Source organism: Trachinotus anak, unplaced genomic scaffold (assembly GCF_046630095.1).
Source record: "Trachinotus anak isolate AG129_WGS33_773 ecotype Australia unplaced genomic scaffold, CSIRO_AGI_Tana_v1 ptg000018l, whole genome shotgun sequence".
In the NCBI taxonomy this organism is placed as follows: domain Eukaryota; kingdom Metazoa; phylum Chordata; class Actinopteri; order Carangiformes; family Carangidae; genus Trachinotus; species Trachinotus anak.
The window spans coordinates 14,409,966-14,433,421 of record NW_027273869.1 but is presented as its reverse complement, the minus strand read 5'-3'; the positions used below and the strand labels follow the sequence as shown (position 1 = coordinate 14,433,421).

The following is a 23,456-nucleotide window of genomic DNA, read 5'->3' as shown; positions in this document are numbered from 1 at the left end:
CTCCCTCCTTCTCGCTCGAATCCCTTCTGTCCTGCTTAAAATTCTCACCACTTCTTCATTTCCTCGTCTTCCTTCTTTTTTGTCTTTCTTCAATGCTGCCATTTTCACTCGCTGCGTCCTTTCATCTTCAGTTTCTCATTTCTCCCTCTCCTGTCCTCTTTTCATTTTTTATGCTTGTGCCTTGTTCAGCCTAATTCTTTGCTCCTGTGTTGCTTTTGTTTTCATCTCACATTAGTGAAGATGCTTGAAAACCCAATTTGAGTGCACCCTACATAGATAAAGAGTCCTTTCCTCTGCTTTCATTTCCTTCCATACCCCCCTCCCCCTGTTTCTGTCTCAAGGTTCAGGTTTTGTATCTTGTGTCACACAAAACACAGCGAAGGTCTCATGAAGGTTGTCCCTGTCGTCCGTCCGTCTCTCAGTATTTCTGTATGTTAGTTCGCCCTGATGGTGTATTGTATTGATTCACTTTACCTACATCCTCACACACACACACACACACACACACACACACACACACACACACACACACACCAGCAGGGTTTTGACTGCCTGAGCTGTTTGCGAAGCGTAGCAGCAGGTTGTTGAGAGCTGTAAATGCCTCATTATGTAAGATGTGTTTACCAGATGCCAGTCTACAGTTTGAGTTGTTCTCTGCCTCACTTTCTCACTCTCTCACTTGGCAGTAAGCAACCATAATGTTTCTCTCTCTCTCTCTCTCTCTGTTTGTCTGTTTCTTTATCTCTCTATTAGCTCTCCCTATTTACCTCCATCCCTCTCTGTTTTCATCCTTGCACCATTTTTTTTCATGTTACATAAACCCTTTTGGCATCTGTATGTTGTATTACATCACATGTTCAGGTGTCAGAACTGATTGGTCTATAATTCTGAGTCATGTACAGAGGTGCAGACAGACGCAAATGTTTTGGTCATTTATGAAGATACTGCACTGACTTACAAACATCCCCTGTAGACTTGCACTAGAATCAGGTCATAGAGTCATAAATCCTTGCTGTTGACCTTGACTAGTCATAGCTTGCTGTCTTTCATGACTTTCATGAACGCCGTACAACGACATAAAATACTTTGCTTCACATGACAGAAAAAGGAAAACCTATGCAAACTACAAGTCAAAGTGCTGTTTCATTTGAAAACTCGATTCAATAAACAAAGGAGATTGATCTCTGTTCAATAAGAATGACAAGAAGAAGAATTAAATAAGAATAATGGGCATTTTTCATAATGGAACATAATTGGCAATTTAAAATTGAAACGCCATCAAGGATGTAGAAGGTAGAAAGATAGCACCATAATTTGTAATTGTTTAATTGGCAGGCACAGACTTAAAATCACATAAAAGGAAAAGCAAAGAACAAAAATACCGTTTTTACATAAGAGAAAATATCCTGTAGTAGTGTAGTTTATATAAAAGTTTTGATCTCTCTAACCATTGTCCTTTTCTTCTTCCTGTCCCGCATCCAGCCCAAGCAGCGTACCTCTCTGTCCTCGTCCCTGGATGTCCAGAGGCCGGTCAACCACAGCTGTGAGCCCAGTGAGGTGAGCTCGTCCCTGGGCTACGCCAGCTTCAGCACGAGCCCCCCTGCCAGCCCTCCCCTCAGCCCCAACCAGGAAGACTCTGCAGGCTCCAACGACGACTGTCAGCTCACAGGTTCGTCTCATGGAAAGGACAATTAGTGTTAAAGGCCGTCTCTTAGTGAGCGTTGGCCCTTGGGGGATTTCACTTTAAACACAGATACCTCCACATGGGGAGTGTCACAGTATGAAAACGTGACTGCATCTGCTCATAAATCCTCTGTGTTTATGCACTGTTGTCATTCAAGACAGAGATATTTGCTTTTAAAGTGAAACTGTATTAAAGCTACACATATACATTCTTACATATAGCACCTTTAAAGGGGTCATTTTCTCCATGGAGCGTCTGTGGACAGGGTCAGGTTGGAATGAATGGAAATGATTTAATCCAATGTGGAAAATCAGTTTCAAATACTTAAAACATCCTAGTTATCATGGATATTAGCCAGCTGGTGACCCTGTGAGTGGTTGGGTTATTTCAGCCCTTTTCAGTGATGGCATCAGTAATGCATGCAGCACGCATTCACTCAGTGTGTTCGGTGCCTTGGCCTTGTGCATTCAGCCCGACGCAGCCCGTCTTCTGCGTGTGTGCTGATGCTTCCTCCTTCGTTCCATCTTTCTTACTTCAGTGCAGGAGTTGTTTAGACTCTTCAAGCCTTGGGAGCAGATGAAACTTCAATCCTTTTGCCCTGGCTCCCAGGAAAATGAAATCATCTCTCTGCTCCTGTCACACTGTTGACCAGAGCCAAGAGGCAAATACCTTTGAGGTTGAGACGGATGAGTGGAGAGCACATCATAACTGACAGCCGGAAAATTTCTGTCTAAGGGAGAATTAGAGATATGATTAACAACATGAGGAAATTAACACAAAAATATACTTTGTAAAAAAAATGTATTGTGTACATTTACACACATATCTGAACATATAAACTGTAACATTTTGTGAGAGGGAATTTTTCTATAAAGAGTGGTAAGAGTAACTTTAATCTACCTTTAGATTTCCACCTTATTTTACCATGATTGGAAAAACCTTGAGAAAGAGAGACTTTGAAAGAAGCACTAACAAATATCGGTGAGTCTGGCAAGGTTGAAGAGCATCAGCTCATGAGGAGAATTTATTTTGCTGTTGAGTAAAAACATGTCAAACCATACGTGCCTCTTGTTTGGAGCAGTTCATGCTCCAGCAGAGGAGGCTAAATAAAAGTTAACGGTGCAGCAAAGCTAGTGAGTTACAACAGCATCATGGACTCTCCAGTGTCAGGACGGTCTGCTGTTTCTCAACAGCTTGAACTAGCTTGTCAAAGTTCACCAAACTTGAACTTGCAGAGTGCCTGGATTTATATCACCTGCATAAGAGAATCCACTAGTATCAGTGATTGCACTGAAATAGGTTGATTTCTCCGTGAAATAGCCTTATCATTGATTTACAGATGATCTTTTTCTTCTAAATACCAAATGTAGTTACCTTTAAGATTTTTCTATGACAAAGGACATTTGAAAACCTTTTTTTTTTTAGGTGAATTCTCAACTTGTGTATCAGTGTCAAGTCTCTTTGACAAGAAATGAGGATGCAAACGAGCTCTTTCAGGGGAAGGACTTTAGCAGATAGCTTAAAAACTAGGCTCCAAGTCATCAGCAATAGATGCTGTGTTATTCCTATGGGGAGTCCCTTTTAGGGTCAGACCAGATCAAACAGAGTTAGTTTTCGTCTAATGGCGCCCCCCCTGCTGAGTTTAAAAAGTTGCTCCTCCAAAAGGAATATTCCATGAAATCAGAGGTGTTTTCTCAGAAGGATGTCATAATGAGGCCAGTTAAGTCTTAAATCTGCACATACACACATTTCAGTACTTTTATTTTGTTAACATGATAAAAAAAAAGGAACATAAATACTAAATAATGCAAAAAGTGTTTACTATTCACATACATTTAATGTGATTGACAAATCGTTCTATATCATGAGACCTAAGATAACTAACTAACCTGCCCTTTTGCTAAGATTTTATGTTTGATTTAAGAAATATCTTTCTGCACTGTCTACATGGTAAATGACCAGATAATATTGATTAATAGTATTTATCATCTAAAGCAGGGGTCCCAAGCAGGTGGCCCTTGAACTACCAGTAGCTCGCCCCCTGTTTTAGAGTAGCTCACATAAAGTTTCTGTGAATATAATCCGTACAAACTTTGGATGATCAGTACAAACTTTAAGCAACACAACTTCATTCAGTAGATCTGCTCCAAATCATTATTTGATTCCTGAGCAGTTTTATGGACGTTTATTCACAGTGGTGTTCAAGTTTGACTGAATCTGAGTCAGAGAAATTGACACTGGTGTGAGTTTCAGATTTTTACATTTTGGATATTAATATTTGAAGACTTGTTAAATTATCTTTCTCATCTGATTTGGAGAGTTTTGATATGATATGTGAATAAATGTAGCCAGTAATATAAGACACGAGTAGCGCTCAGCTCCTTTCATTTTGTCAAAGTAGCTCTGAGAGTAAAAAAGGTTGGAGAACCCTGCAGAAGGGAAGTGGGATTTTGGAAACACTGGCTTACTGCCTGGTTTACTCCTGACCCTTATTTCCTAGTTGCTTCTCGCGTTACCATAGTGATAAGATTCCTTGTTGTCATAGCGAAGTGGTGGCCTTGGCGATAGTTAGCTGGTGACGTGGTTGTGAATACTTCCTCCTCTCACCTGGGTTTCAGTCCAACTGTCCCTCTCACCCGCTGCTATCAGGCACCGACAGAAGTGTGTGTGTGTCTCTCTGTGTGTGTGTGTCTGTGTGTGTCTGTTTTATCCAGGAGCAGTTCAGAGGCCCATCTAGACTTTGATCTGTGCAGCGCCTCAAACGAAAAACACATTCGTTATCAGTCCACAGGTGCAGGCACATACAGACACACAGACGATCTTCATCCGCCAGTCCTGCTGAAGCATCGCTTCGGTATTTATGTAACAAGAGGGTATTAATCCCTTCTTCAACCTACATAATGAGCCTTGATGCTTGATGTCGTCTGAGGACAAAGACTGGGGAGCAATTATTGATCACAGTGTTGGAAAGCTCTGGTTTTTACTTAGAACACATCAGACACACTGGGAACAGATCGTTTGTAGAGCTGCAGAACCTGACTCTGATGATGTGCAGGAACTTTATTGTTAATGATGTTGGATTTTTGGCTCATTCTGACTGCTGGTGATCCGCTGTTCACAGGGCTGGCGGATTGATGCTATCTTCTGCAGCCAGTTGTTGCTTAATGACATTGAATTTGGAAGATCACCCAGATTCTTTAAGCTCGGGGTCTCACAACAAACCTCTTATGAAATAATACGTTTTTGCTGAGAGTCAGATGAGACTGTTGCCACTCTCATGTTTCATTGGTTAATATGAAGCTACAGCCAGCAGGTAGGCCGGTTAGCTTTGCCAGCTTAACACTGGAGACATGGCTCTTTCTTAAAGTAACATATCCACTTACCTGCACTTCTCAAGCTCGCTGACATGTTACAGCTCATGTGTGGGTGCAGTAACCTCCTGCAGTCCTCACAGCTTCTTATTTACTGTAACGACACGAGTGGCGTCGCTCATCTCGTCTAACTCTTGAGAAGAAAACAAATAACCTAAATACTGTTCTACGCCTGGTGACCACACAGTCCTTTTAAAATTTCTTTTGTTGTTGTTCTTTTGTTGTTTAAGTCTTCCCAACCGCAGTCCTCGGGTTTTGAAAGGAAATAAACATTATTTCACCCTGGGTTTATGAAAGCATGAAATATGACCACCGTATACCACCACGGCCCGACACTCAAAATGACTTGTTGATACAATTTTCTTTATTTTTTTTTTGCTGCTTGAGTATTTTATGTGCAACATTTGAAAAATCCCCCACCAGTAATATGGCTGCAGATGCAAAGACAGTGAAACTTGCAGCAGTTTCCTCTCTCACGAATTGAAATCTCTGCTGTAGAATGATCTACTGTAACAGTATTACTCAAACAGGTACAGTACATTTACATTACTTTTCTTTAAATACATGCATAATTCCTTGTCTACCACCCTTATAGAAACACATTCTGTAAGCACTCACAGCATATTATAGATACAACTTCTAAATTTGGGTACTTATATTTGTTTCACTCTCTCTCTTTCTTTCCCTATGTGTCCCTCCCTCGTTCTCCCTGCCTGAAACTCCAGCACCAGGAATAGATTGGCACCCATTTATTTTTCCATTTAATTTTTTTCTCTATTCCCCCCCCCCACCTCCTTCTTTCTCTGCTACTCTGCTCATCTCTCCTGCTCTCTCTACTTATTAGCTTTATAAGGCCCATTGTGGGGTTGCCATGGTAACAAGTGGCTTACAGAGAGAGGGAGAGAGAGAGGGAGAGACAGAATGAGAGAAAGAGGGAGTATATATATGTATGTGGGTACAGAAGGCAAAGAGTCACGGAATTCAAAGGATGCCAGTGAAAAAGAGAGTGGGAGAGAGAATGAGAGTCTGATGTTGTTGGGAGGGAGGGGTCGGGGGGTGGGGGGTGGGGGGTGCAGAAAAATGGAGAGAATGAAATGTGCGATTTCACTGGCTTGGATTGAGAAATGAGGACAAGAAAGTGATGGGAACACTATATTTTTTCTCCCTCCTGCGCACCATAAAAGGTCTTTCCTTCCTTCCTCTCCACATCTGTCTCTCCTCTTCTTATTCCTCTCATTCTCTCCCTGAAAATCCTGAACCGTTCTTCAACACAAACCTAACATTTATACGATAAATCTCCGGCCCTGCAGCAGAGTATGCAAGTGTCAGCAACCTGCGTGGGCAGCTGGACAAAAAAAAAAGGGAGGCCTATTTATAACCCGGTCCATCACTGGTGCTACTGTTGATGCTACAGAACTACGGTTTACATAATTTTGGACATCACTTGAGGAAAATATTCCCTCAGTGTCCTCGGTGCAGAGTGCTGTTATGCAAAAGCAGCGCAACTGTTGACGCAGTTGTCCTCCATGAATTATGCAGTGCCCCCCTGCGTCAAGGCAGGAACAAAACCAATCTGCAGGTCTGTGTTTATTCATCTGGAAGCTGTTCAGCTGCCGAAACACTTCACACATCCTATGCATCCCATAATGCAAATGCAAGCAGTTTTTGTTCATAATGTACCAGTGATATTACATAACACACTCACTATTTTGTTGTTTTAATGTAATTTGAAATGGAAATTTAAATGGAAATCCTAATGTAATAATGTCTTCGTTCATCATAACATTTGAAGCTGCACTAATGATTTTTTTATTTGATCTTACTCTGCTGGTAGGTACTCTGCGCTACCTTCCCAGCACTAAACCGCAGACGGGCGAAGTTAACGACTCGCTGGTGAACTCCATTCTTCAGGTGGCCAGAAACACGAATCCAAATGGATGCTAATGTAGCTTCCAGCCTGATGGATGCGTGAATGTGTAAATTGAAACGAAAGCCAGAAAGTAGCCCCCGTAGCTGCTGTGGGGAGCTACATGCAGCGTAGAGCAGTTAAACACAACTGGAGATTTAATCAGCAGCGTTTCTGTATGTGTGTTACCTACACATATAAAATATATAAGGCCAGTTTTTAGACTCTTGCTTTTAAATCACCACAAAAAAAAAAATTCTGTCGAGTTATCTTGGTCAGTTGTGGAAAAACATCAACACAACTTTATACTTTCTTCACAGTGCAGAGGGGCTGAGTGATCGATGAGCTCTAACAGTTAATGAGGCATAGATGGCAAAGTGATCAACTGCTCTGTGTGTGTGTGTGTGTGTGTGTGTGTGTGTGTGTGTGTGTGCGCGGCACCGGCTGTGTGTTTACTTGAAAGAGTTAAACTCATTAGACCTCTGTTGCTTAATTCAGCCATTTGTTCTCAAATATCACACAGTTCACTTGTACCTTGACATCAACTCACATCTACAAGCACGCTCTTCCGCACAAATGCACAATGGGTCTGTCAGCCTGCTGCGCTTGATCATTAAGTCATCCTGAGAGTCAGCAGTGCAAGCACACTAAACCACACACACACACACAGACAAACACACAGACAAACACACACGCTCATGGTTTTTCTTGATTTTCCATCCGGCTGACACCTCAGCTCTGTCCTTTGCTGTCTTTATTACACACTGTTACCGAGCCAGCGCAGCATGGAGCTTAATGAAATAAACCCCCAATTAGTGGCCCCTGATATTGTCCATGAGGATATTAAATTATTATCGTAGCTTAACAGAAAAGAGCAGTCATATAAGATACAGCTTTTCCTTTTTTCTCCCTCAAATTTCACACCGAAGCAGAAAAGTAGTGCTGTCTGCAGACTTGCGCTCCACTTACATAAAATGACAGGAATTTTCCCTGTTGTTCTCCCCAGGTTGAATGTGCTGAATGTGTGCCCCCTGTCGGGTGGCAGATGGCAGATGTGATGAAATTATAGCTCTCCTCTCGCTACTTTTTCACTCGGGGGGGGGGAATCAATCGATGATAAAAGCATGAGTCCAATTTGAAAGGTGAGGGGAAGAGAAAGGTTGAAAACATTTGGCCGTTCTGTTGTGTATGCAGTTTTTGTGTCTGTCTTACGCACACTTACACTGAGTACGAGTTTATTAGGGACACCTGCATGCAATCCAGTGCTGTCCTGCAACACATCTAACAATATTCAGTTATTGTTGATGGAGAAGTGCGGATTCTGATTAAATTCTAGATTCATTTTTAAAGCCGTTGTCTGTGGTTGTATTTACTCAGATGTCCTTGTGTAAGTGCAAACTTCTTCAGAGCTGAATCAACAACTCTCTGATACAGAGAGGGTTCACACTCTTGCACATTTCGGACATTGTCAGTCTTTGTGGTAACGTGTCCTCTCCAAATTGTCCCGCCCCAAGAGATGTACTGTCGCTCTAATGAACAGCACAGTTTCATTAATGAGTGGGATGGTTTTGATCACACACACTGTGTGCTTGTTTCATTTAGATTTGACCTCAGGCAGCTGCGCTAACAAGACAGGTTGGAGTCATTTGTGAGTGCTGTGTATTTGATGGTATTTAGGTGGTGGAATGGCTCTAGAGATGGAAATGTCTGTCAAGGCTAAAATATCTCAACATCTACTTGACTGATAAAATCGGAGGATGAGGATTGATGAATAATTTTGGGGATCATTTTTGGTTTGAAGTTGCTGTTACTCTTACAGGACCTTGATGCTCAGTGGAGGATCTCAACACTGGTAAAGTGTCCCCGAGCGAATCACTGAATTCCCATATGGTCAGTCAGGCTGCTCGCTGTTTGGTTTATGTTCAGTGTTTCTCAACATTGTGTTTGTCCTTGAGGAAACCCGGGATGACACATGCAGGATTGCAGTCTTCCTCTTCCTTGCATTGCGGCTTCTCCTGGTGCGTCACCGCCACCTGTCAAGACGTGAAACACTGCGTATGTCATCTGGTTTGTCATGCGGGTGCATCCTCGTGCATATGAGATACAAACAAAACTGGGACCGTAATGAAAACATTGTTCCATAGTTGTATGAGCAGTCATAAAGTCCACAGGATGTCTTAAATGGATTTTATGATGTGATATTTTGTTTTCTCGCTTGTTTGCTCACTGATGAATGATTTAGTTCAACAGTTTTAATCCTTAGTTCCTAATATTTTTTGTCCAGACCTGGAATGTCTACCTCAGTGAGCTGTAAAACCACCAGAGACAATCATGGAAATAAGTTCAGGGCTTTATTGTTGTATCCTTGAAATACCTGATGTGGTGTATTTCATAAATAAATTATATGTTGTCAATAAACTAGACTGAACCGAAATGACATTACATGAGTTGATCCAGGGCTGAGGTACTACTCCTGCTGCAAACAATATGTACATATATACACACACACATACACATACATACAGACACACATACAGACAGACAGACACACACACTAATGGAATTTCAAGGATGCTAGTGAGAGACTGCTGTCACTGTCAGCTTCAGGAGACTTGAATAATGGGTTACCACGAAAGACGAGCCCGTTCCCGTGGCAATATACTCTGTGCACTCGAATCAGGAATGAAAGTGTGAATTCAATATCTGCAGACTGGCCCGTCTCTGCTGCCCCAAGGCTGAGTTTAGATACGAACAGGCTATCAGATGTGAAGAAATGCTCTCAGCAGGGAGTTCTATCTCTCCCTCTCTCTCTGCCTTCCACAGAGGGAGTGAGGTGGGGCTGGTGGGGTGGGGGGTGGGGTGGGGTGGGGGGGGGGGTGTAAGAGTGACCTGTTTGCACCTGGTGGTGCAACACTACCTCTGGTTTCACAGACCTGAGGATAAGTTTCAGCATGCACAGTCAGTAACACATTGAAGGAAAAAAAAAAAAACAAGAAGATAGGAAAAAATCCTTATCAGTTTAATCTTGGGACATAATGAACTGGAGAAATTCTGAAACTCAGCATTAAACTAGATTAGGAACGAGTAAAGGACACACAGCAGATTCAGGGATTACAGTGCCTTCAGAAAGTGTTCAATTTATTTATTTATTTTTCACATTTTGTTTTGTAATGTGACAAAATGACAAAGTGTAATGAGAATTTTAGAAATTCTTGCAAATTTATTCAAAAGGAAAATCTGAAATATAAACATATAGTGGGTATATTTTGTTCAGAATAATATAGTGCCATTAACAAATTAAGGAACATTAGATGTTGCAGTCAACATCTATGATGGTTTATACAGTGTACACATAGGAGGTATGAAATTCAATATGTATATATTTATATATGAACAGGTTTTATGTATATAACATATGCAGATACCACTGTTGTCATTGAGATACAACTAAGCTTTTTCCACAACAACTGAGTAAACTGCATTCTCTGAGGAGCGCTGTGAGATGTGCTTAAAAACTCTAGAAAAGTTAGTAAGTGGAGTTTTTTATTTTTGTTTGTCTGTTTTGTTTTGTTTTGTTTTCAAATTCTGAGCGTGTTAAATATGATGAATATTTTTTCAGAAGTGACCCCACTACTCAGTAAAATCTGAGAGGTTTTTGGTCTAACTGGAGAAATCCATGCATTTACAGCAGCCTCATTACCAACTAATAACAAGGGGAAAATAAAAGTGTGATTAAGAAGATTAAAGTGTGAAGAAAAATCTGAACTTTCTGACTTTATCACAGAGTCAACACCTAGAATGTCATAAAAAAAAACTATATCACCAATAAATAACAGGCAAATATTTACAGTAGAAATAATGAACCTTTACAGCCTGTTTTCCTGATGTGAGGAAACGTGACAACCAAGTTAGATGGTTCATTTTATTTGAAGAAAAAACAGAGGTCGCATACTGCGTGTCAATGAGCTGTGAGCAGTCTTATGAAGAAGTATATTTTCCCATTTTGTGTTCTTGCATCTGAATATTTGTGAAAGGGCTAAAGATGTAAAATTGTCCAGGATTTCTATCCAGGATTTCAGAAAGCAAAGATTTGAGACGACACATTAACCAATTATATTTAAAAAATATGAATCCTCTCACAACAATTAAGTTAACTTGTGATCCGTTGTGGGGTCTCGAGCCCCGAGGCTGGAATACAGTTCAACCTAAAGTCTTACTTACACAGTGGCTGGAAAGCTGGCATTTGCTGGGACTGACCACATCTCGGGATAACTGAAACTCTCCTTACTCAGTGCTGCTTAGGATTACTTCTGTGTGCTCGGCTAATGATTCAGACATTTCCAACAGCGCTTGAAGGGGGAATTTACACAGCTCTCATGTGTAATTCATTGAATTTCCTGTTGCTTTAACACTTTCTCAAATCAACAATTCAGACTTGAAATCATTTCCTGTCATCATCATCAGCCCAGCAGAGTCCGACACTACCATCCTGATGTGGGTGTGTTAGCATAGCCTAGCACTAGCCAAGCGTTAGTGCCTGAGGCTCAGGGAGCTGATAATGATTTATCCAGACCTGTGGCGCTTAGGAAATAGGGCTTATTCTTTAATCTCAGGGTTGACTGACAGCTCCGATATTACTCTGTAGTTTTTAATAACAGTCGGTGCCGCACCACAAGAGACAGAGCAATGAACACAGTGCTATCAGATGTTTGGATCATCTCCCAGTTTCTCACTCTATGGCTAGCGTGCACGCGCGCACACACACACACACACACACACACGAAAACATCCCAGTGTATGAGAGTTAGCTTGTATTGTATTTATAGTGTTTGTGTGTCTTTCTACATACACATGCCCACAGTTCGTTTTACCACAAAAATACTGGACACGATAAAGATGCAGGGACACAAGTTTGTTTCATACACGATCATAATAGTTTGTGGCTCTGAAATTTTATGTTAATGACATTTAAATGATTTCCTGACCTTCAGTCTGTGTGAACATCAATAATGAATGAGGTGTTATTAGGTTTTTGATACAGTGCTTCAGAGTTTTTAGTAGACACCCAGACTGCTGTGATGTGGACTGACTGGCTTTACTATGACAGATCAAGCCTTATTCCCATCTCCCCAGTTTCTCCTCCCTCCCATTTTGAACCATAAACTCCCTCTCTGTATCCCCACTCCGTCATTTCTCTACCTCCAGCCCTGGTCTGTCATTCAATCCTTCATTCTGTCACTCCTTTATTTCTCTTGCCACTTTCACAAGCGCTCATGCGCTCCTCCGTCTCTCTCTCTTCCTGCCTGTCATTCACTGATCTATGCTCCCCACACACCCCCTCACTTTACCTCACCCTTGCCGCTGTTCCTCAACCGTTCTGTGGCTTTTCGGTTTTGCTGCGTTGCTACCGGTTTGCCTCTCCATAACTCATCTGCCCTTCCGATCAAACGCCATAATTTTCCATTCAGTCAATTAGTCATTTTTTTCTCCCTCGCTCTGTTTTCTCTCTCTGTTTGTCAGTGTTCACCTTTTCAACCTCCCTTCTCCCTGAGGTCCTTTTTTTCCCCATCTTTCCCCATCCCTCTCTCTCTCTCTCTCTCGTCTCTTTACATTTGCTTTCTCCCTGGTGTTGACCACTGGTGCAGCAACTACTTATTAACAAGCACTTAAATGCGCCTTTAAATCTTGCAGCATGTGTGAAAGGAAATGAAAATGGATGCAAGCTTCTTGTACGAGGATGTATATACTCTATAGTTTCCTCTTTGCAGATGCTGCTCCCTCAGTGCTCTCTGTTTGCTTTTTGCTTTTTTTTTTGCCTTCCACCTATTTAATGTTTTTCTGGAGGAAGATACTGTATGGTGGGCTTCATTTAGACTAGAGATTGAATCACCACTAAGAAATTAAATCTTACTGCTGTAATGTGATTGCTGGCAAGTGGGAAAAAACTCATTTTTGGAAGAACATTTACTTTACATGCCAATATGAGCTGGTATAAGACCAAAGCATATGACATACTAGCTCTAAGCAGGATTTGAATAAGCTCCATAATTAAGCATACTCAAAATAGTCAGTGCTGTATGCCCACTTTAATTTTTGAGTGTGCTGTTGATTGAAAGTATTGTCTCAGAATCTAGTGCACAAAGGAAATGGAGGAGGCACTCACAGGTACACAACATTTAAACAAAGTGCCGATGGCAGTGAGACAGCTCAGGGAAGATCGTATAAAGTTTATTTGCATAGTGCATTTCAACAACGAGGCAATTCAAAGTGCTTTGCATAAACCATAAAAGGCATCGAGACTAAATTTGGTAAGGGGGGGGGGGGGGTGTAATAATCCTTCAGCAAGTTCACCTATGGAAACCTTGTTAGAACATTCAGTTTTCTCTTTGTAAAGTTTAATAAGCCGTGGTATTCCGCAGTGTTAGCTGGTGTGACAGCTGTGCACGTGCTGTACAGACCTTTTTCACGCCAGTCTGACACGTCACAGCAGGGTAAGCACAGGTGTAACTAATGATGTTAATGATGCCTGTACTTCATCTGTGTGTGCGGTTTCCTGGCCTTTGATATTGTGCATGCAAGATGTCATTAGTTACACCTGAGCTCCTCCTCCAGTAACAAGCAAGAATGTCTGTTAGCACATAGCAGCAAATAACATTGTTTCCCTGGATACTGGCTGCAAAATATACAGTCAGTATGTACCACGGCACATGTTGTGTACGGCACAGTACATATAATAGTAGGGAAGTGGGATACAGAACAACTGTGTAACATAGTTCAGTGTAACGTTTTAGATGGGAGAGTACAGAGGGTTACATGAGCTGTGTCACAGCAGTCGACCTGATCGAAATGAGAAACGAACGCTGGTCTCCTGTGTTAAAGTGCACTGTTCTGTTGTACCATCCATCCAGCCTGACCTCCGCCCTGCGATGACTCTGTGGCTCTGTGACGTCCCCTCACTTCCTCCTCTGCTCCCTTCAGAATTACTACATCCACTAGAGGGCTTTGTCACGTAAATGTCATCGGGCCGTTTGTTTTAATGACTGATGCTGCTCTTCTTTGAGGGAGGGCTCAAACTTTCATAGTAAAGTGTTTGTCAGTACCGGACATTTCTTATATAACAGAAATTTCTGCTGACAGACACCAGTTAATCTCTGACTGTGTGATGCCCGAGCTGCACCAAGAGATGGGAAAATGTACTTTCACAGATTTAACTCTTTATTTTCACAATACTTCTCTTCAGTGCTTGATGTTTATTTAAAAACAGTTTCCATTCATTGTACATTGTGAGTGTTATTGAGTCACTTTTTCACTACAATACACACTCGGTACCTGCTTAAAATTACAATGTAGTGTGGAATTGTGACACAGCTGCTGTGTCTTACATCGCTGCACCGCCATAAGAAGTGATGAATTTCATGTATTTTTTCCATAAATAGATGCAGTGTTTAGGTACATTTCAGATCTGTTTCTCTCCCACCCACTCTCTTCTTCTCTGCCTATTTTCCACCGATAGGTGGGAGGGGGATGGATGTACACAACTGAAGGTTTTGCCTCTCACAGTGTATCAACTTCAGGAAGTAATGACCTCACACATCACTGCATCAGTCAGTCACTCAATAATATAAACTGATGATTCGGTCTTTATGGAGAGGCAGTTAGCGTTAATGATGATGAGCAAATGGATCCTTAAGTACGAAAGAGTTCATTCTACACCAGTGAGTGATATTGTTAAATGCACAATCACATATTACTGCGCTTGTTTGTCTTCAATACACAACTTATCCAAATACCAATCAGTTTCTAGGGTGAACCTCTACATGCTACAGCTTGTGTGTTTGCGCAGTAGCTTTGTAATAAAGATGCAGGTATGCAGAATGCTGCAGAAGCTGTCTCACCATCTGATTCTTAGACATCTACTGCGTTTCAGCAGAGGCAGAGTTGTGAGTTACTATAAATGCGTGCAGCACACACAGAGTAATTTTGCTTTAGGTTGAGATACTGCTTTGGATTGCCAGGTAAGAAACACACACACACACACACACACACACACACACACACACACACACACACACACACACTCAGGGGAAATTCAGTGAGGTGAAGCTGCAGAGTGATTTTTAAGGTCAGGAATGGATAAGTAATGAAGGTTAAAACAACACACAATGGAAAACTATTGATTGTTTACAGGGGAAGAAGAAAAGAAACGAGAGACTGTCCTGCCTCAATTGAGCCAAAGTAGGTTTCTGCTGCGTTACTACAAGTTGTCAGTGTGTCAATATTCTCATCAACTCCACCGTTTATTTCTGTGTTTTCACCTGAAATACATTGCTTACTGATTTTGTTTCTTCCAAAAGTCTTGCTTCTTGCATGCAACTTTTCTCGAAACCTTTACTGCAGATTTCTCAGCTCGACCTCTGTCATGCTGCTTTTTTTCTGTCTAGACAAACACAACTGCTGCTGATTTGATTGCTGTGTTTATCAGCTGCACACTTTCCCCTCGCTCTCTCGAAGGCCAAAGACACTCAGTCGCCTGAAAACAGGGAGAGATGCTGGTGCTGGGGCTCTCTGTTGCTATAGCAACCAACAGGCTCACCTGTTGCCAACAGCTCTCATCTTTAAGACGCATGGAGAGAACGAAAAGAAATACGCAGCGGGGCAGAGAGAAGCACATACAGACAGAACAATGTGTAAAACAGAAATATAATGGAACTAAATGATGCCTTAAAGTCAGTCAAAATGTAGGACATTTATGTAAATCCAACCAGTCACTGTTATATTGCTTTAATTATCTCCAAAATATTCCCTGTGTGATTTATCTGACTTAAAAAGATTTATAGTGTAAAGTCTAGTGTGATTTACAATAGTAGGTTTTTTTGTAATGATAACTACTGTAATAATTCACAAAAATCTATTCTCTGACATATTGTCAATGATCAGTGCTTTGGATATTGATTATGATCAAAATGTAACAATCGCCTGGAAGACAAATGAGGCAGTAAGCAGAAATTAAGGGCTGAGAACAAAGGCTGACACACTATGTATTTATTCTGATCTTTTAGCCACTTAGTTGTGTTTATCCTGTAAAATGTTGAGGATTAGTCAGAACTAAAGAGCTTTCAGCTTGTGTAGAAAATAATAACAATTCGAGTCCATGTAACACTTGTGGATGAATCATGTTTTCAACCCTCATTACCTTCAGACTGTTAATGGGTGTGTGTTAAACTCTGAAACACAGAGACAACTCAGTCGAGGCGCAGTAAAATTATGGAAATATGAAATGGCACTCCATATGAGGACTGACGTTAATATTGTTCCACTTTCTCCCCACTGTTATTCTTCCACGGTATGAAGACGCCTCCTGTTTTAATCACTGTGAAGGATTCCGGTTAGTCACTCTTGTGGGGTTTTCTGAGAAAAAGCAGCCAAGTGTCTTCCTCAGGCCTGAATTTTTCCTGCTCTGTGCCGTGCTACCTGGCTTTGCTCTGCGTCGTTGGCTTGCATTATGTAATTGTTGTATGTGGAAATGTGATTGGATGTGCCGAGGACAGTCAGGAGGTGCTAGTTAAAACTGGCTGACACCAGAGTGTGTTTGTGTGTGTGGGGTGAGGAGGTTGCAGGCAGCGGGAGCACGTGGTCAAATGACAATATTGCAGATTCGTGTGTCTGTGTGGGGCAGCGGGGGCACGTGCAATTATACAACTGACAGTTTTGATTACAGCACTGCGCAGTCTGCATTTATGCGAGTGTGTACGAGGAACTGCTTGTATTTGTTCTGCTTGTTGACAGTGTTGTGAGACTGTTGAGAGAGTGTGTGTCTGTGTGATACTTATCAGTGGCGAGATTGTTTACATGGCCTGGTACACCACCTTAACACACAGTGACAAGAAACAAAGAGAGACCTCGGCTTGCCACACACGCGCACACACACACACACACACACACACACAGTTTTTTTTCTCTCTCTCTCTCTCTCTCTCTCTCTCTCTCTCTATCGTGTGTATGTATATTTTACCTACTGATGAATTATCAGCCACAACATTAAAGGATCACACCAGGGGTTCTGCATGTTCCAGCACAAATGACCCAGTTCCACCCAGTAGCATGTTTCCATTCATCCCTGTACAGAATGAAAATCTATTAGCAGATTCTTACAAGTTTGCTTAAGTTGTCTCATCCATCACAGTGAACATTAAGGCTGCATTCATTTTTGTTCAGGTTATAGGAAGCAGTCTGGTGCTGACCTTTCTCACAATATTCCTATGAACTGCATCAACATGCACTGATAATGTACCTTTGGCAGCCATGGAAACCAGTGGTTAGCCTGGAACTGTAGGAAAACTACACCCACAAATCTAAAACTCTTTTCATGAAAAATAGTAAGATTTGTAATCCAAGCTTCAACGATGGATTTTCTGGCCTCTTGTGAACAACATAACGAGACATAAATACAACACTGACACATTATAAAGTTGATATGGCATCATGTCTTAGCAGACATTAGCAGATATTGGCGTTCTTTTTTGCATGTTGCTGAGAGCAGAGAGTGTGATTGAACACAAACAGTAAAGTTAGTGGACCTTAAAACCAAAAATAATAAGCTGAAAGACACTAAAAAGCTGGTCAGGTGATGATTGTCTGTGGATTTGTCTTATTACTAATCCTCCATTTAAATTTACAGTCCTCGGCGTTTAACTGACATCTGTCTGTGCTTCATCCTGTGTCCCTGTCTGTCTAACATCTAGGTTTAGTCACACTGTGTAAGTGACTTTGTGAAACTACACATAAATAACAGCCGAACTTTTCCCTGTGGAGCGACGCTACAACCTGAATCCCACTGAACCCCAATGTCACTTCTTTGTTCCAGTCTTGTGTTGAACTGAAGGTTCCTCATTATAAGTTTGAGAGGGGCACAGCTCTGGTGAAGTGTAATAAATAATCAGAGTAGAAGAAGAAGAAATAATGCACCTGTTATCAGTCTGCGTCTCGCATCATGAGGAGCGCAGCTTCTTAACATGCCAGACAATTGTTGCGACCTCAGGTGTAACTTGTTTTCAGATGTGAACATAAGCATACATAATCTGACGAGCGAGTAGTCAAGCAAACACACACACACACAGAAACACACACAGACATGCATCTATAATTACACAAATACAGACAATCAAAAGAAAAGCTTTCAGCAGCTTCTTTCACCCCACTGCACACAGACAGTGAGCGGGCCTCTGAAAGCATCCCTTCAAAAAGGGGAAAAAAAATAAAGAAAGAAATGAAAAATAGGCAATGGTGTAAGAACGTCTGGCCCAATGAGATCATGCAAACATGAATAAGTTCAGACACACACATGCACACTTTTGGACCCAGACAGTGGAGGAGCAGAGGTTTAGGATCCAAGGAGTTTCTTTTGTTACTCCTCTGAGACACAAACAGCTTTTCTACAGGGGAGCAGTAGATGCATTACCTCGTTCTTATCTTCCTATTTGCAGCTCTGGTTGTTGTGCAGTCTTTGTCTTTTTTTAAGCTTCATTGTGTTTCTTTTGCTTTGTTTTGTGCTGAGCATTTTGCTCAACACTAAATATTATTTGTGCAGTGAGTGTAAACCTCTGATCTCTGTCTTGTTTTCTTGTAAATTCATTGTGTGTATTGTTGTCTTGACGGGACCGTTTTATGCAAATCTATATGATTTAATCCTACTCATTTTGCGTTTATGTGTGTGTCCTACTTGCAGACGACGGGCCGTACCAGCGAGAGCCGCCTGCCCCTCCTCCTCTCTGTTCTTCCTCCACATCAAACACTCTGTTGGAGGATCGGAGGAAGAGCCACATCCCAGAGGAGTTTGCAGGCCTACTTCATGGATCTTCACCAGCCTGTGAGACCCCTGATACACCTTACCACCTTTACAGCCCCAAACCTCGCAAATATTCCTCCACGGAGGTCCAGAGCAGTTTGCTGCAAACCCCAGAGTTCAGCATTGTGATCGGAGGAGGACCCACTCACGTCTTCTCCAGGACAGGGAGCGAGTCGTCGCCACAGAGGACTGCCGACGACCCCCAGAAGCCGCAGGTGGTTTACCGAACTATCTTCCACACCAGAGTCAACCAGGACCAGACTCGACCCAAGAACTGTGAGCAGGCGGATCCACCTCGTGGGTGGTCTACACTGGGCCGCCCACCCTCCTACTCCTCTGGTCAAAACAGGGAAGTTCCAGGAGGTGTGTCCAAGGACAGTTCATCTGGGCCTGGCTACGAAGAGAGGGCTTGCACCCTGGGGAGGATGAGGTCTATGCCTCGCAGTGTGTTGGACTTGCAGTTGTCCAAGTCTCTGTCCAAGTCCGATTCCAACCTGGTAGCTGTGTCTCCCATACAGGTAGGTTGTTGTAAGTAATCTCACCCTTAATATTTTCTGTCTAAAATGACTGGTTTCTGTGAAACAATCCCAGCATTAAGTATCACATGATTTATAAAGTAGAGCCCAGCGTTTGTGTTGCATTATGAAGGCGAGTTAAAACTTTAACACCATCTCTTTACTGCTTCGCTCTTCTGAGACATTTATGTAAGAGGCCAAGGATAACATAACAGCCTCTCTTGAAGTCATAAAAAGTTTCTCTTTTTTATAAAAGTTTAGGTCAGCAGCCGAGTTAGCAACGAAAGCAAATGCATTTACTGTAAATATTCAGATGTATGAATTATGCAGTCATGGAGGTTGTTTGCATCTTGCTGTATCATGCAGTGTGACTTCAGAAACAGCACAGAAACCAATGAGGCAGCTCACTAAATCTGGGCCACAGTGCTCCCCGCTGTGCAGCACATTTTATCAGACTTCTTTAATTCATAGTAAATAAATCATAAGTTAAATACATAGTCTGTTTGATGAAAATAGCTTCATTATAACCGAAACTTTGATAAGCTTTGAAAGGACTTGGTCACACTCGAAACTCGTTTTTACTGCTTAGTTGTTTGTATTTTTGAGGTTAAAATGTTTGGCACCCTTTGCAGCTTATCGCCTGTAGTTTAATAACGCTTGAAAACAAAATGGTTGGTTTTTGTCTGGTCCAGGAGGAGCATAGCTGGGGGTCTGGATCTCGGGGCCAGGGGCCTGGAAGTCCAAACCCAGGAGAAGGAGCCAGCCCAGGGGGAAGACTGGAGAGAACGCCCTCCTTCACCGCTGAGTGGGAAGAGGTAAGAGGACATTTTGTGTGACATTTAAAGCTTTTGACTTGATGTTGATGATCAATCAAGGTATTGTAGAGAGAGAGGAGGGATCACTCAGTCCCTGTTTAGTGACACTATGTATTTCTGTTGTAAAATTGATTGTTTTTCAAAGTGAACTGTCTCCGCAGGGGACAGTTGAAATCTCTGCACCCACAGCTGTGAGCCACAGCAGTTTTTTCTTCTCTTTGAAATCCACTCAGTTACGATGGTGCACCAGGAGCCACAGTGCTAATTTAACATGCTCCTACATTGATTTTCTTCTGCAAACAGCACCGGAGCTGCAGGGAATAGCAGATATCAGAGAGAAAACAGTTTCTGTTTTAGAGGCTAAGGAGCGTAGGTCGAGGGTGCTGCGTTTTCTTGGTGTGTTTGTGCCTGGAGCTTCTTAGATCAGTTGGATTTTGACCCTTTATAAACACTATAAACACTGGGTCACAGACACATTAGCCTCTGCTCACTGACCATCCTTCACACCACAGAAAACACTTTGAAAACTGATTCTTATGTGTGTTTACATCTTGAAAATGAAGAATCTCATATTATTTTTCAAACCACTTCTTTGGAGAAAATTATACCTAATAATGAGGGAGACTTGATGAGTCTCTCTACTTTTAAAATAATAATAATTCTAATAGGAGGGAAAATACATGTCTGTCCACATTTGCATGTACATGTTCATTAGTTCATCAACACAGCTCATAACTTGCTGATGGTGATGAATTAACATATGGAGTTCCCCGTAATTCTGAGCAATTAAGGTGACCTTTCCTGTTTAATTGCATGCTACGTGAGGACGAGATAAGATGGCTTCAGGGAAATTGTGGAGTGATTTATGGGGATTTAAGTGGAAAGTTGCTCTATTTGCAGCACATGCCCGAGAAAGCATTATTTTGCAAGAGACAAATCACGAGGGATATCCCACAACAGGCAATGATCTGAAGATATCCATACTCATTAGTGCTTCAAGCTAGAAGAGGCATCCAATGCATGCTACAAATTTGTGCTTTAATCTGGCATTACCTTGAAAATCAGTGAAGTGCTGACAGTATTTGTGCTTGTCTGGAAGGTAATTAATGGCTTGTAGTTAAAATCCTGTTTTTTCAGTCGTTCAGAAACACCTTCTCCATCAAACAGGTGTTAGATCCCTTAAAGGATAATTCCAGCTTGTTAACACTTGGTGCTTATTATTTGTAGTTTTGCCCACTATCAGTAACTACACTGAAATGTTCCATAGAGCTGAGGGAAACTGCAGAGTCAGGTGATAATTCTGTGTGTTGGTTTCTATGAGCAACTCCTTCCACATTACTCATAGTAATCTGATCAATGGCCAGTACCATATACATATTGATTAATGTAGCTTTAAATCACGTATGTTGCCTTTTCTTTTTCAATGTAAAGCGACTGTTTAGCCTCTAGGTTCCACAGACTAAGTTCATGTGAACGGGTGCTTTGTGTGATGCTTGTTCGTCCTGCTCCAAAATAAAACGCCAACTTCATGGTCCATGTGCTTGTAAAAACTTGTCAGACCTGGCCCTGGCCAGACCTGGACCAGTGGCAGCAAGGCCAGGCCTCTCTGACCCGTGGTGAGCCAGCGGTCCTGACAGGTGGACAGATGCGCAGGTCGCACAGATCAGTGGTTAGCAGCAGGTCCAGGGTCAGGGATGAGCGGTCGACAGCCAGCAGCCAACACTAATGAAGCCACACTAGTTCTCTCCAATCCAGCCCCCCCTCCCCTCCTTCATCTCTGCTCTCCTCTGTCTAAGTTTCCTGCTAACACATCTTTTCCCTCTCTGCTCCTCCAGGCTTCTTCATTTCACTGGGGGAATGATTGACATTCAGTGTGCTGGCTGGCGTAATGATCATGTTATGTGACACTTGAATCCAGAAATAGGGGTTAGCCTTATTACTGGGAAATGACTTTCCCTTGCACAAGCTGTATATCGCTCTAATTTTGGTTCTCTCCCTCTCTCTCTCTCTCTTCCATTTGTTCAGATCGACAAGATTATGAGCTCTATTGGGGCAGGAATAGGAAGTGGATTGGACATCAAGGAGGACACCTCAGGTGAAACACACACAAGTCTGTGTATGTGTGAGTGTGAGTAACTTTGACTGAAAGGATAATTCTGTTTTATTGCAAACTGGGTCTTATTCTACTAGTCTGAGCCATCATCACTGTTGGGTATAATAACACTGCCCCTCACCAGAGCAATTTTTAATATCAGAGAACACTGACATCGCAACAACAGAGTCTGGCAGGGCAATAAACACAGACAGCTGTAAACAGGTCAACAGTGCAGCCAGATTATTTAAACCTCTGTGTTTAGAGGTAAAATGAGAAGTGACTGCGTCTGAAATGTCAAGCATGGTAAGTAGTGGACATTGGTTTGTCACCTGTGATGGATGTTTTACAATAGATCATTTGGTTAATAATTTCAAACACAAATTTTTATTTTTTCTGAGTTTTTCTAATCTCTTTTTTCTTGTGAATTACTAGACAATATTACCTCTTTAAGGCTCTAAAAATTAATGGTGACTTTTACTTTTTGGATGACTTCTTCCTCAACCATAGACGTAAGCAACTGTTGATGATGGGTCAGCATTGCTGAGACATTAATAAACACTGATTCATTTTAAGGGGTCCCAAATGAAAAAGGTTGGTTGACACTGGTGGCTGTAGGGTAGTGCAGGGCTGCAGTGGCATCCACTGTGAACACAGTAGAGAAATCAAAGCGGTAAGGTAGTTCAAATATTTGCTTTCTGAGATGAAGAACAGATCCAGGTAGACTCAGTGGATAAGAACTGAGAGGTAGAGTCCTGAAAATGAAATGATGATGTTAGAATGATAATTATCTTCCTGTTTGAACTTGAGCTAAAAGCGTCTTTGATATCACTGATGAGAAAGATGATCAATGCTATAAAAATAAAACGTGAGTTGCAATAATCAGGAATTATCTTATTGGTGTGTGTGTGTGTGTGTGTGTGTGTGAGATCTTTCGTGACTCTTGAGTGATGTACATTTTGACTTTCTTGTGCGCATCAAATCCCCGTTCTTGCCCATTTCTTCACCTGCGTACCTCGAATCCTCCGCTACTCATCTCTATTTACTGCGTTCATCCCCCTCTCCCTGCGTTAACTCCCCCATCCTCCTCCTCCTGATCCCCTCCCCTCTTCCTCACTCCCTCTCTCTTTTCATCTGTGAATGCAAAGCCTCTGCTAACCATGGTTACCACAGGGAGAAATCCTGTTTGTGCCAAACCAGCGCTACCCCCTCCCAACCCACCACCACC

General features: G+C 42.0%; 1 protein-coding gene across 5 annotated transcripts in view; it reads left to right on the top strand.

Annotated features, from left to right (window-relative positions):
- The window catches only part of anks1b (ankyrin repeat and sterile alpha motif domain containing 1B), a 211,973-nt gene that overhangs the window by 131,175 nt on the left and 57,342 nt on the right, over positions 1–23,456 (top strand). For all 5 annotated transcript variants that reach the window (XM_071502474.1, XM_071502472.1, XM_071502473.1 and 2 more), the window contains 4 exons: positions 1,483–1,669; positions 18,687–19,324; positions 20,014–20,136; positions 22,162–22,231. In XM_071502474.1, the coding sequence (XP_071358575.1) occupies positions 1,483–1,669; positions 18,687–19,324; positions 20,014–20,136; positions 22,162–22,231 (1,018 nt within the window). The remainder of the gene's footprint in view (positions 1–1,482; positions 1,670–18,686; positions 19,325–20,013; positions 20,137–22,161; positions 22,232–23,456) is intronic.